Here is a 13,756-nt window from a genome sequence, read left to right as displayed (position 1 = left end):
TAGAATGGTTTGGGTTAGAAGGGACTTTAAAGCTCATCCGGTTCCAACCCCCCTGCCGCAGTCAGAAACATCTTCCACTAGAGCAGGTTGCTCAAAGGCCCATCCAGCCTGGCCTTGAACACTGCTAGGGATAGGCAGCCACAGCTTCTCTGGGCAACCTGTGCCAGTGTCACATTCTCACAGTTAAAGAGCTTTTTCCTAATATCTAATCTAAATCTATCCTATTTCAGTTTAAAGTCATTACTCCCTGTCCTATAACTACACGCCCTTACAAAAAGTCTCTCTCAATGTGAGGACCATCTGAGTTTCCTCACTGTCTGATTTCAGCATTTCTCTTCAGTGGCCTCCCTCGGCTTTCCTCACTAGGCAAAACTTTATTGAATTTAGCAGCTTCCAACAAATAGAACCACTTTGTCTCTTCTGTAACCAGTAAGAGTTCTAGTAAGGTTCTAACAGGCATTTTAGATGGATAAAGCTCCCTAGCTGCAGAGTTGTTTAGCCTTTTTTTCTTTTTCTTTTTTTTTTTTTTTTTTTTCTTCACAGACAGTGCTTGGCAGAGAAAAAAATGAGAAACCCGGGCATGCTTCCCCGTGCTGCAGAAGCACAGTGGGCTCTCTTCGGGCTTCTTTTAAGCCCCTGAATTAATCTGCATATCCACATGATCGCAGATGACCCGCGGCCGGGGCTGCGGCGGCAGTTTCTAAGGCAGCCTTGGCCCGCCCGGAGCAGCAGGTAGGGGAGGGCCGCATGGTCGGGAGCCGTGCCACCCTCCCGCCCCGCGCCCCGAGCCGCGTATCCGCGCCCTCCGGGAAGGCATGAGCGACGGAGCGGCCGCTCCGCGCCGCGGGTGAGTACGCGGCCCTCCGCGGGATGAGGGGGGAGGAGGAAGGGGACGCAGGCAGGGAGGCAGGCACCCAAACCGAAGATGACTTTATGGGAAAGCTTCGGGAGCGGGGAGCGGGATGCGCAGGAGGGACCTTCTCGGCGCCAGTGGGGACCCCTTCGCTGTCCGGTCTCGGGAAGAGCGCGCTGCCGGGAGCGCTTTGCCCCGGCGTTCTGCATCCAGGGGCGGCTCCCAGGGTACCTGGCTCCCCCTCTTCGAAGGCACCGGCGGAGCCTTTCGGTCTTCCTTGGAGTCCTTCGTCCATGAAGGGGGGCAGAGGGTTGTAAATCGCTTTTTCCACACCCTAAAACTTTGTTTTATTCGCTACTTGCGGTCCTGCAACAGACAGACGTGTGTTGCAAAAAGCGCAGCACCTGCACTGCCAAAAACCTGAGGTACCATGCTCCCAAGGCTCTCCTTCCCACCTCCTGTAGATACCCACGGCAGTCACCCATTCAACATCGCATTGGAAAATGAGGCAAAATGGTTATAAGCAAGTTCTGCGATAGTGTATTTATTTTGCAACTGTAGCCTCTCCCTCTCCTCCCCCCAAGCTGGCAGGCTAGTGCTTAATGTCCATTTGAGCTACAGCCGTTGTGCCAGCACAGGTCGGGGAGTATGTGAGTTTGCTGTGGAGATGCCACTGTAAATAGCTGCGGCACGCTCAAACCTTCAGTGTGACAGTAGTGTCGTGTGGAGTGGCTGGCTGCAAGCCACGTCCAGGCTGTTTGCCCCACTCTTGGAAATGATACCAGTTAGAAAAGGAAGATTTTTTTAGAATACTGTCTGACTTTGGTGCTGAAGGCTTTTTTATTACTTACATTGTTAGGGCTTTGATGTAGTTAGGGCTGATCATGCCTGCAGCCCTGATGGTAACCTGACCTGTAAAAACCCACCTTGCATCCAATTAAACACATTGTATAGTCTTTTAGTCCAGACCAGAGAATTTCAAGTGTGGCCACATGTGAAATTCATGTGTGACCATAACATGAAAGTGTCTTTCTGGTTTTCTGTTGTATTTAAAGCAACCATGAGCAACTACTGCAAAAAAATTATTTTGCAATTTCAATGGCAAATCTTAGCTGCTGGAAAGTCCCATTTTGGTTTCAGACCTGGCACAGCCATCACACTCTCTCTGTCTCAAGCCTTTAAATTAACTGCATGCTAAAATACTGGATGTTGGAAATGGTGTTGATTTCTGAATTGCTGGAAGCCTTTAGATGTAAGTGAAAACCTGGACTCAGGGCTCAAGCACAACTATTAAGCTTTTATTAACATTTGTAGGGGAGGTTGCTGCGGGGAACAAAGGTGTGCAGTTTGAAAGAAAAATTTGGCCATGACATCTGTACATTTTGCTGGGTGTTGATATCGTAGAAAAACAGACTGCTTCAAAAAAATGTGTATGCATGAAAAATAGATGTTTAGATCATTAACTGCCAAAGTACGGCTGAGGGTGTAGCTCTGCCATTTTGATTCTTTTTCCCTGTAGTATGCTGTTTCAGAAGAACAGAAACTTTCTTTATGCTGGTGAGCAAGATTCTGTCTGAGTTATGCTTTTGGCTTGCATGCAGCACTTTTGCATTTTCAGGGCTATAAATAATATTGGCTGAATTCATTGGACATCATCTCAGCTGGGCAAACAGTATGAGATCTGCCCTTTGTTAGTGGTAGTCTCCTGCTTTGTTAGTGGTAGTCTCCTGCTAGACAGGCCCATCAGCAGTTCAGGAGATGGTGTGATCTTCTGGGTCCCCTGTCCCTCTCTTGCACGTGTGTGCATGTGCACACACACATTCACTTTTAATGTGTTCTTTCATGATGTTCCATAACTAACTCAAATTATAATATCAAACAGAAAACCCATTTTCTGTCCACTTCCACGGGATGAAGGGATGTAAGTAATTTGCAGATCTCACTCTTCTCTGTGTGCAGAAGGACATGGTCAGGCATACTCAAAGAAGTCAAGAGTCACCATGTGCCTCTATCCCATGCTCCAAAAACCTGCATTCCCCCCATAAAACCTTTGGTGGTTGGGAACCCTGCAGAAGCCTGCAGTATAACTCCAGAGCTTGCGTTTTGCTTACCAAGTGAATGTTCAGGCAAATCCAGGTTGTGTCCCGACTGAGCTGGGGCTGAGAGGGTAGATGAGTGCTGTTTCCCTTGTGCATCTGTGTTTCTTTTCCATGAGCTTCAGGATACGCTTTATCCCTATATAAAATGTTCACTTGGGATATGCCCTGGGAAAATGAGCTTTTGTCAGTATGGATATAGCACCTGTGTCTTAAGCCACTAAAACAAATTATCAGTGAGGAAGTAGTAAGGGTGTGAGAGGTAAGCCTTTAGGTTTCAGTAAGAGTCTGGGTGTAGGATTCAAAGGTAAGGCTGACCAAATATCTGTGAGCTTCAGCATTGGGGAAGGCAATGATTTTGGAGCCATTTTGAGCGAAAAGTCTAGTCTACATCGTTGGTCATTAACTGACTGTTAATATGAGATGTTACAGAAACATCTTTCTGTTTGTCTTGAGTTTGACTCAAAATCAAAAGGTTTTGGGGATGATTTTATTGTCTTTTGAGTTTCTAGCTTCAGCTCTTCCCTAGGAAAGCAAGTCCTGCTCAAGTCTCTCAGGTCACTTCACAAGCACTTTGCAACAGCCATTTGTAGGAGAAAATGTAATTCTTGTTCTCATCTGAGAGTCTAGAGAACTGAGATAGAGTTCAAAGGACCTATCCAAAATACACAGTAAATTAGCATAAGAAATGAGATAGAAAAACAAATTATTTGCTTCAGTCACAGGATTAAATTGCCTTTCTCTAACTCACTGCAACTGTTAAGAAATTCATGGGCCATTCCTCTTGCAACAACTTGAAAAGGGCAGACATGCCTTTTATGCTTCTTTCTTATCTAAGTGGTATTAAATATGCATTTTAGCTCAGTTACCTTAGATAACTGAGCATAAATTCATCCATCTTCCATTTGAAATTCAGTTCCCAAATGTAGCCGCTGAATATTCTTTCCTTTGTTTTCTACTTTTTGGAGGGTTTGGAGGTTTTTTGCTTTTGTTTTTAGAGAAGAATCTTGTTAGCATTCCTTAGAAACTCATTAAAATGCTTCCCTTTTGGCTTATTCTCCTAATTTATTAATACCACAAATAACTTTTCTTTGGTGACCCACTTTCGTAGGTATCTGAACATCTAGCAATATCGTAACTTGTCAGGAAGGCAGTGTAGACTAACAAAAACCATCTCCAGGCTGACAGAAAAATCAAGACACTTCTTTCTTTGCCACATAGAGTTCTACACGCCACACATACAGAAAATACTGGATTTGTTCCACAGCTTGGCACCCTCAGCCCAAAGGGAAGCACTTTATTGATTGCATGATTGATTTCAAGGTCAGAATTTAGGACTGCATCTATTCTCCTGGCTGTATTCAATTTGTACCCCACATTCACAGTGAAGAAACTGCTCTTTGCATAAATATAAACTGAAATACTGGTCTGTGTGAGTGTTCAAACAAATAGACTTTCTCTTACAGCTCCCAGGACAACCTCCCAACACCATACTGTTACCAAAACCATTAGGGTTTGATTAAGATACTCTTTTCTATTGGATTATCATACCTGCTTTGTGACTAGTACAGATTTGCTTAGAAAAATGGAACACATACTCATTTAGTGAGCATGATGGTTAACAAGCCACTGGAAGTGGTAGGGCTGTACAGCCTCTAAGTCAGGCAAAAGTCAGCTATTGTGGAAGAATACACTTATTTGCATACTCATTTATTTCAAAAGATACAGAGATTGTTTTTTGTGAACTGAAGCTGCAGACACTTAGTGGTCACATTCTAAGGGCAATCTGCTCCAATAGTGCAGCCTGTAGTTGTCCCAGCCTCAGGATGCTCAACATTGCTGTGTTCTCCAAAGTCTGTTGGATAGCAACCCTTAACAGGAGCGCATAAGGCTTATTTGGTGACTCCTGATGAAGCTTTGTTTTCCTTTTCAGTAAGTGTGGTCGTCTCTGTAAGTGTGAGAGCATCATGGTGGCATTTAAGGGAGTCTGGACTCAGCCATTCTGGAAAGCAGTTTCAGCGGAGTTTTTGGCCATGCTCATTTTTGTCCTCCTCAGCCTCGGCTCCACAATCAACTGGGGTGGAGCAGAGAAGCCCCTGCCTGTAGACATGGTCCTTATCTCCCTCTGCTTTGGACTCAGCATTGCAACCATGGTGCAGTGCTTTGGACACATCAGTGGAGGCCACATTAACCCTGCTGTGACAGTGGCAATGGTCTGCACGAGGAAGATCAGCCTCGCCAAGTCCGTCTTCTACATTCTTGCCCAATGCCTGGGGGCCATCGTAGGCGCAGGCATCCTTTATCTCGTCACACCACCAAGCGTGGTAGGAGGCCTGGGAGTCACTGCGGTAATCACTTCTCCTCTGACTCGTAAACTAGACTAGCTTAGAGCCTAAGAAAATGCAATCAGTGTCATGCAGAATAAAGAGAGCTCAAGTAGAGATTTTGAGAGCTTGCTGGTTTATTTACAACATCTAGACAGGGCTCAAATCTCTTCTTAGGATGGGTTTATGCAGTGTAGTATCTATAGCTGTTCTTTTTATAGAAGTTCTCTTTCCTAGAACTTCCCCAAATCTGATGACAGCAGGTAATGTTAATTTACATACAAAATTTAAATAATGTATGCATGAAATGCCTTTTTTTATGGGCTGGGGAGGGAGAAATGGATTCTATGCCATTATGATGGGGATTGAAAAAATATCAATTTAAAATAACATACTTTTGAAATAGACTGTGGCTTAGATTTCAGCTTTGTTCTAAACTAATAAGGAATGCCATCAGTTAGCCCTGTTGCAGGACTTATTAAAAATGCACTTGAGCCACACACTGCTTAATTTTTAATTGAAATTTAAATTAATTAAGTCAGGGCTAATTAATGAATTTATAATTGAATAGTAAATTACAGAGATCTCAAGAAAAAAAACGGTGAAGGGGAAGTGCAGCATTTGCAAATCCCTGTGTAAAAATAAACTATACTTCTGCAGTCTAACTTTGAAGTTCTTTTGGATGTTACTGTGAAGCCTTCTGTTCTCAGTCCAGCAGTAATTTTCCATGGCTCACAAAAAAAAAAAATACAACAATTAAAAAAAGAAGGGTATAAAGGGGGGAAGGCGATGGGATGACCTGTACCTTTAAAAGTTCAGTGGTGTCTTTCACTGTGTACCATTAGAAATACCTTTAATTCAAATACATTTAATGTACATAGTGGCTTTTTGATTTACGATATCACCTCTTCTTCATTTCGGGTGTTTCTTTCCCTTCTTCCAGGTACATGGAGATCTTTCCGCTGGCCATGGACTCCTGGTGGAGTTGATAATTACATTCCAGCTGGTTTTTACTATTTTTGCCAGCTGTGATTCAAAACGAAGCGATGTCACTGGTTCAGTGGCTTTAGCAATTGGATTTTCCGTTGCAATTGGACATTTATTTGCTGTAAGTTAATGGCTTCTTTTTAAAAAATTAGAACTATTTTCTCTTTATGACTACTTCAGAAGTAAATGCAAACTTCTGTGGTCTTTGTAGATGCTATAGCTATATAGCTGCTATATTCTTCATGGACCCACACCAAAACCCTTTGAAGTAGCATGGGGGTCTCCTTGGGTAGGGTGTTGCATCAGAACTTTTCTGCCTGTTTACGTAATGACTTTGTTAATTTTGTGATAAGACTAGTGAGAGTAACAATACCCACTGTCAAGATGAGGAACCAAATAAACCAGAGTTTCCCATAGTACAAGGACTAACAGAAATTAAATAACTCCCTTCAAGACTTTAATAACAGGTAACATTTTGTTTCTGCTTTAGATCAATTACACCGGTGCCAGTATGAACCCTGCCCGATCATTTGGTCCTGCTGTCATCATGGGGAAATGGGAAAACCAATGGGTAACTCAGTTTTCATGATTCCTTCATTATAGTAACAGATATCAGGATTTTCCATACGTCATTTGCTCTTAGTTACCTATCCCAGTACGCCCCACAGAGACCGTCCGTGAGGAAGACAGGTGATGACCTACCACCAGCCTCTGCGTAATTATACTCCTCTGTTAGGACTGCAATGCAGTATACAGCACATTGGAACAGCATCTTGCTATTCATTTTGTGGAGGTAGTAGCTGGGGTAGAAAGGAAATCATATAAAAAGTTCAAAACGGAAAAAAAACACAACCCAGGGAGAGACTGAAAGAATTGAACTATTAGAGAAAAAAATCCTCCGAGGCAGATTGCAACCCTCCCGGTCACACTGGTGAGAAGTTATGGAAGTAGTTCTGTCGGCTTCACGTTTCACCTGGTTCTGCAGCAAATTGGGACAGACGTATAAAATGAGAGCAGGGACCCTCTGTGATCTGCTTCTCAGGGGACAAGCTGTCTCAGCAAATGCTTGCAGTGAGAGATGAAGGGGTTGCAGTCTGGTCTTTGCAGACCAGACCAGATGCTACCTGCTTCAATTTGAAAGCATCAGCTTAACTAGGAGTATTTGTGGAGGAAACAATTTGATAAACAGATTCCAAATGATGCAGTCATTTTCTATAGCATCCCACTATTAAACTTATTAAAATCCAATTCACATATTCACATTTTATAAGGGAGAGATGAATTGCAGCTCAGCCTCACCTAGTAATATACAGTGAAAGCACTTCTAGGGACACTTTCAATACTAACTGTAAGAGCTGCATATTACAGTGTACATATGGATTTCCTTGATTTTTAAAGTATGAAGCCCACATTGCTCCCACTGCAGCTAATAACAGAAATAGCATTGTCTTCAGGCCCCAAGGCTCCAATTCTGCAAACACGATACTATGTGTAACTTTGTTCCCAAGAGTTATCCTATTGAGGCAGATTTCCCCAGTTATCAGTGAATGGCTTGTTCATATGAAACACTGCTGTAGTTTTTCACAAGATTAATTATCCATACTCTGAGGGAGCCTGTAATTTACAACTAAAGCTATAAACAATAAACAAATGTACCATGGAGAAACTTGTAGGAGAAGCTTAGCTACTGTCCTGGCCACTTGGAAAGACAGCCTTTTCTCCTCCTCCAGGGCAGTGACATTAGCATGCCACTGACAGAAGCTTCTGCACCTACTAACGTTACCAAACTGCTGCATGTTATGCTGAAATAGATAGGTACCCTACAAAGTTGTCCATGTCAGTTGTATTTGCTTATTCAGATTAGCTAATCAGGCAGCTGATTGCCTGTTGGATTCTGCAGGATCAGAAGCCAAATTTGGATTATTTAGGAAATGTAAGTCCAAAATACTGAAGTAGATCTGTGTGTACACTAGGAAAGGTTTTGTTTCCTTAAAAGTTCATTGCCACCTTGAGTGAAAATGCAGAAAGAAAATTGCTTTTCTACATTGGTGTTTATTTTGTGTGTGATCTTGCAAACAGTCCATTCATACTGATGGAGAGAGTCCAGCGCAGGGCAACTAAGATGCTTAAGGGAGTGGAGCATCTCCCTTATGAGGAAAGGCTGAGGGAGCTGGGTCTCTATAGTTTGGAGAAGAGGAGACTGCAGGGGGACCTTATTAGTGTATATAAATATATAAAGGGGGAGTGTCACGAGGATGGAGCCAGGCTCTTCTCAGTGGCAAACAATGATAGGACAAGGGGTAATGGGTACAAACTGGAACACAAGAGGTTCCACTTAAACTTGAGAAGAAACTTCTTCTCAGTGAGGGTGACAGAACACTGGAACAGGCTGCCCAGGGAGGTTGTGGAGTCTCCTTCTCTGGAGACATTCAAAACCCGCCTGGACACATTCCTGTGTAACCTTATCTAGGTGTTCCTGCTCCGGCAGGGGGACTGGACTAGATGATCTTTTGAGGTCCCTTCCAATCTCTAGCATACTTTGATAATGTGATACTGTGATACTGTCTACAGCTGTCAATGAGCGACAAAAATTTAGAGGAGGCCTCTTAGAAAGGGATGGAGCAATAAAACTTGACAAAACTATTTATTATTGAAGCTGTGGATCTGCTTCTCAATCGTCTTACCCTGTTAGTTTAAAAGCAAAGCTATGCCAGAGCAACTATATGTTATATGTGACTACAGAGCTTTATTTGACAAGTCACACATGATCCCACCAGGATCTGTGGCCTTTTTTTATCTCGAGAAATGTTACAGCTATCATTGATCCAAATAATGATAATGAAGGACCTGTACTTTTGCTTTACTGGACATAATTTGAAGAGGAGAAAAAAGCTATTTTCTATTAACAGGAGAATGTAGAGCAGCCTGAAAGGATGCCTGTGTATCTATCCATGGGAGGTGTCCATAGTTCCACTGCCACTAGGCCAGTCTGCCCCGTAACTTTGGTAACCAGACACGTAGACTGAAATCTTTTTCAGACATCAGAGAAGTAGGAACTGTACCTCACTGACATGTCAGCATAGGTCCCTCTTCTCCTCTGATCTGTGGGCTCCACTGCCTGGTGATTCCCTGACCTCTGGCATGAGATGATTTTTCAGAGAAGAGCCAGACCCAGGGATGTGAGGTATTTTACATGACTGGATTTAAACTGACTAAAGAGTATTTCTAAAGGGGTGAAATGAGAGAGAGAGACTGGGATGAAGCAGAAAAAAATAATTACCTAGGACTAATGCCATTAACTGCCTAAGAGACTGCCTTTTGATCAACTTCATATGTGATTTTACAGCAATAACTTAATTGCTGAGCTCCAGGTCACCATCTGTGATACCTATGGTAGTTAAACTTCTCTGCCTCATAAACTGATATGATGGCAGATAGTCCCCTCGTTCATGAAAGCCGGGGGACTATATGACTGTGCAATTCTGGAGAGTTGGTTTTAACATTTGGGCCAGGCATTTTGCAGAAAATTTTCTGGGTGAAGTCTGTAATGACATGCTTTTCTCTTGAGACCATGGCTTCTTTATTTGCTCTAGAGCCTAATGCTTGTCTTTTTTCTGCCTCTTTTTGCAGGTATATTGGGTGGGACCAATAATAGGAGCAGTCCTTGCTGGTGCTCTTTATGAGTATGTCTATTGCCCAGATGTTGAACTCAAGCGCCGTTTTAAAGATGTCTTCAGTAAGGCTACCCAGCCATCCAAAGGGAAGTACATCGAGGTGGATGATAATAGGAGCCATGTAGAGACCGATGACCTGATCCTGAAGCCTGGCATAGTTCATGTGATTGATATTGACAGGGGTGAGGACAAGAAGGGAAGAGATGCATCCAGCGAGGTGTTGTCTTCTGTATGACTAGCAAGAAGCACTGAAAACAGAGAGCAGCCTACTAGCACGTCCACAGATATCCTTCCACCTATTAAAGAAACAGATCTCCTCTAGACTGAGCATCTACCATTCCTTAAAAAGTATGGTGTGGGCAGCTGAATGGTAGTGGTGTCACCAAACCATACTTCTGCTCAGTTGCAAGATTAGGACTTTGTATAATTAGGATTCCCCATCAATTATTCCAAATTAAGACTTGTTCCTAGTATTTCTCTTTCCTTCTTTCTGGAGCAATCAAAAAGTAAAAAAAAAAAAAAAAAAAAAGGAAAAGGAAAAGAAGAAGAAATGGAAGTATTCTTCTTTAATAAATCAGTCAATAATGAGACAAAGATAGAGATGTTTAACATTCAGATTGACAGTTAAGACATATCAGGAAATGCCTATAGACATGAAGACCTACTTATCAGATTGTTCTTCTGACACTTAATTGGCTGTTGTCAGCTCCGATTAGAACATCTCATCCATTAAGCATTGTCTGTGAGGTTCAGGGATAGCAGCAACAATGCTTAAGAGTTTCATCCACAGTCAAGCAAAGGAGTATTGTTTCCACTCATGTACATCACTATTGCCTTGCAAACTACCTCTGAAAAAAATGATACCTTAATAGGTTTAAAAAAAAAATCTATCAACCCATCATATTTCACTCGTGATTTGCAGTATTAATATATTCCCTTCATCCCTTTGAGAGTAAATTCACTGAAATTGAATGTTGAAGTCTTCTGTAATAAGGCTGCAAAGCATTTGACTGTACTTCATGACCCTTCTTGTCATTGTCTATCTGGCAAAACATACTCCTGGGGTTTGACTATTGACCATTTCGTGTTAGTAGACTATCAAGGTCATGCAAAGAATATAGAGGCTTTCCTGTTACTTAATAACTCAAATAAGGGATATAAGAAGAAAAGAAGGCGTATCTGTTTTCAGTGCACTTGTTCAAATACACATTTCTGTGCTAATTTATGTAAACTAAAGGTTTAAATTACTTACCTATTTTCTTACAAGATGGTTGGAGACACAGGTTTTTTTAATTTATTAGTAATGTAGAGGGTTTTTAACTTTTAACTGTATTGAAACACTGATTGGGAAATATTTTTTTATAGCAGATGATAAAAATGAGACTCCTGGTTTTTTGTTGTAACTAATGCCTAGCTATTTGTATGGGATCCATGCTTGTTCCAGTGTTCATATAGTCTTAATTACACCTCTGGCAAAGGTTTCTTTATCTGTTGTTAGGAAAAGATACAAGCACTTGCAAGGGTTTTTAGGGGAAAAGGGACATGAAATATGTTCAGTAAACAGTCCTTCCATTACAGAAGTATTTTGACAGACATAATCACCCCAGCAGAACAGTAAAGCTGTTACTGACTTACTGCTTTTATTTCTGATCAGTGGCTTTGAGTTTTACAATATGCAGCTGCAGAGCAGTCAGGAGCATGGTATTATTACTGTAATTATATACTTTTTATTTTTAAATTGAAAAGCTACTCCTACCTATTTAGCGATAAGAGGGGAGAAAAGCATTATTCCTGACTGTGGGCTGTAATAGCCTTGTCTGTTCTTTGACATGTTCTACGTGCAATCTTTATTACAGGGAATTAGAGGTTTCTAATGAGATAATAAACCATTGCTACCCTCAAATCTGTGCACTGTGATCCAAGGGCAATTCTACTGTCCCACCTTACAGCACTGTATAGTCCCAGCATGTCCTGCCATACTCATTTGGCGCACTTCCCCCCCCCCTTTTTTTTTTTCTTCAAGTATTGTAATTATTAAGGGGGCACAGATTAAACCTTTTACATGGCTTAAACAGGTGAAGTAAGGAGCAATGCAGATACCGCATTAAGCAAAGGTTTGCATTTTTGTAAAGTTACTCGTTAGAAGTTCTTAATTTGTGAATTTTGCATGGTACTGTGTTATTTAAATCAGAAGCTGTGATTTGTTTTATGCTTAAGGGTCCTTTACATAAATGGCTTGATGCATATTTTCCTCACCAGCCTGATTCTGCTGCTGAGGTGAGCATAACATGAGCATAGCACCAGCCACCTCAGTTAGGAGGATAACTTTCCTTTAAACACTTTGTATTAATGAAGTGTGGCAAACAATCAGAACCAGTCCCAGGATCACTCCTCACTCAGAGAGTATCAGGGATAAGATACGGAGGCTTCTGAAAATATTAGGGAAAAGAAGGGACACTAAAATAGAGACCACTCGACAGTGAAGGATGTTGCCATGCTGTTAGATGTTAGTAGGAAAGCAAAATATGATAGGTCTGCTCCTGCTCCCACAGAATGAGACTCATGGAGCAGTTTTTCATTGACTACAGTGGAAATGACAATGAGATTTTGGGGGGCCCCAGTGGCTTCTCTCATGCACTTCACTGTGTATTTTTTCCAAAATCAGAGTCTTTCAGCAAGATACTTAATTCTGGAAGGACATGTGTTCAACTTGAATTTTATGACCCACCCTAAAGTAAAAACAGTGGCCATCATCACAGATGATGTTGCCCCACTGCAACAGATCACTGTTCATGTAAGGGAACATCACTCTTCAGTATCACTTAGGCCTTCATTTAACTTTGACCTGCAAGGATATGTGCTTCTCTAAGTTGTTTTGCAGTGGTATCATCACTGTACAATAGTCGGTTTTGGTTAAAAACCAAACTAGCATGACCTTTTTATGTATTGGCAGTCTTTTGCTTTAATATGATTTTAATATATGTATTTTAATGCTGCTTGGGTGTTCTAAAGACATTCAGCTCTAAATTGCACCTCATAACATAACTTAGTGTTCTTGGTTGGGGTGGGAAATGGTAAATATCTTTTGTTTGTGATGGTGGACGGATATCAAAGAAGTCTGCCAGGCATGTCAGCATTCTGGGGTACTGAAAAATCATTGGAAGAGTCTTGTAATCCTCCATAATGGCATGATTGTTTCCAATGCTATATTTGTACTTTAACAAACACATTCAAAATATTTTGTCACTGGATTTCAGAAAAGAAAGGATGGAAGCTAAAGGTGGTTACGCTGAGGTATACAAATATCTTGCAGGTTGTGTGAAATCTAAGAGTTCATCAGCCAAATTTTAAGTATTCTCAGGAAAAAAAAAAAAAAAAAGAAAAAAAAAGGAAAAGAAAAAATTAACCCTGCAGCATTTGAGTTGTCAACATAACCCTTCTGTTGAAGTACTTGGGAGCTGTGTCTTTCATTCTTTCAGTGGAAGCAGGAGCGAGACTCATCTCATGTACTGCTTCGGCTTCTCACGTGTATTTCCATATGAGCCTTTTAAAATGTGTTTTGTTTCTGATTATTAATAATTGTCAGACTGCCTGCTTAGAAAGCCTTCAAATTTCTACCTTTCTAATGCTTGGTGGCAGAGCAGTTGCTGCTGTGCTCTGCAATATTTTACCTGCAGTCTGTGTAACACATTCAGGATATAATACACCATCCAGTATTTTAAGTCTAACTAAAATATGGCAGAATCTACACTGTGAACCTTTATTTCCATAGTGAGAGATGAAAACACTCTACACAATTTCTTTTGCATCTCAAATCAGCCT

The 13,756-nt window shown here is 41.5% G+C and overlaps 1 protein-coding gene across 3 annotated transcripts; it reads left to right on the top strand.

Annotated features, from left to right (window-relative positions):
* The first annotated feature begins 443 nt into the window (after nucleotides 1–443).
* Nucleotides 444–10,944, top strand: AQP4 (aquaporin 4). Of its 3 annotated transcripts, none has more exons than XM_080611132.1 (5): nucleotides 444–732; nucleotides 4,883–5,297; nucleotides 6,217–6,381; nucleotides 6,751–6,831; nucleotides 9,891–10,944. In XM_080611132.1, exons 1-5 carry the CDS (start codon nucleotides 659–661, stop codon nucleotides 10,167–10,169), a joined length of 1,014 nt encoding a protein of 337 aa, XP_080467258.1. In that variant the 5' UTR covers nucleotides 444–658; the 3' UTR covers nucleotides 10,170–10,944. The 3 variants fall into 3 exon arrangements, with proteins under 3 accessions (XP_080467258.1, XP_080467259.1, XP_080467260.1); XM_080611133.1 differs by having other exon boundaries at nucleotides 444–847; XM_080611134.1 differs by lacking the exons at nucleotides 444–732; nucleotides 6,751–6,831 and having other exon boundaries at nucleotides 4,890–5,297.
* The last annotated feature ends 2,812 nt before the right edge of the window (nucleotides 10,945–13,756 follow it).

Source organism: Psittacula echo, assembly GCF_963264785.1.
Source record: "Psittacula echo genome assembly, chromosome: 2".
Taxonomy (NCBI): domain Eukaryota; kingdom Metazoa; phylum Chordata; class Aves; order Psittaciformes; family Psittacidae; genus Psittacula; species Psittacula echo.
This window is presented reverse-complemented; position numbering and strand designations above follow the sequence as displayed.

Coding starts and splice junctions, on each gene's coding strand:
- AQP4 (XM_080611132.1), top strand. CDS start 659: ATGATCGCAGATGACCCGCGGCCGGGGCTGCGGCGGCAGTTTCTAAGG. Junction 733..4,882: donor TGGCCCGCCCGGAGCAGCAG/GTAGGGGAGGGC, acceptor TTTCCTTTTCAG/TAAGTGTGGTCGTCTCTGTA. Junction 5,298..6,216: donor GAGGCCTGGGAGTCACTGCG/GTAATCACTTCT, acceptor CCCTTCTTCCAG/GTACATGGAGATCTTTCCGC.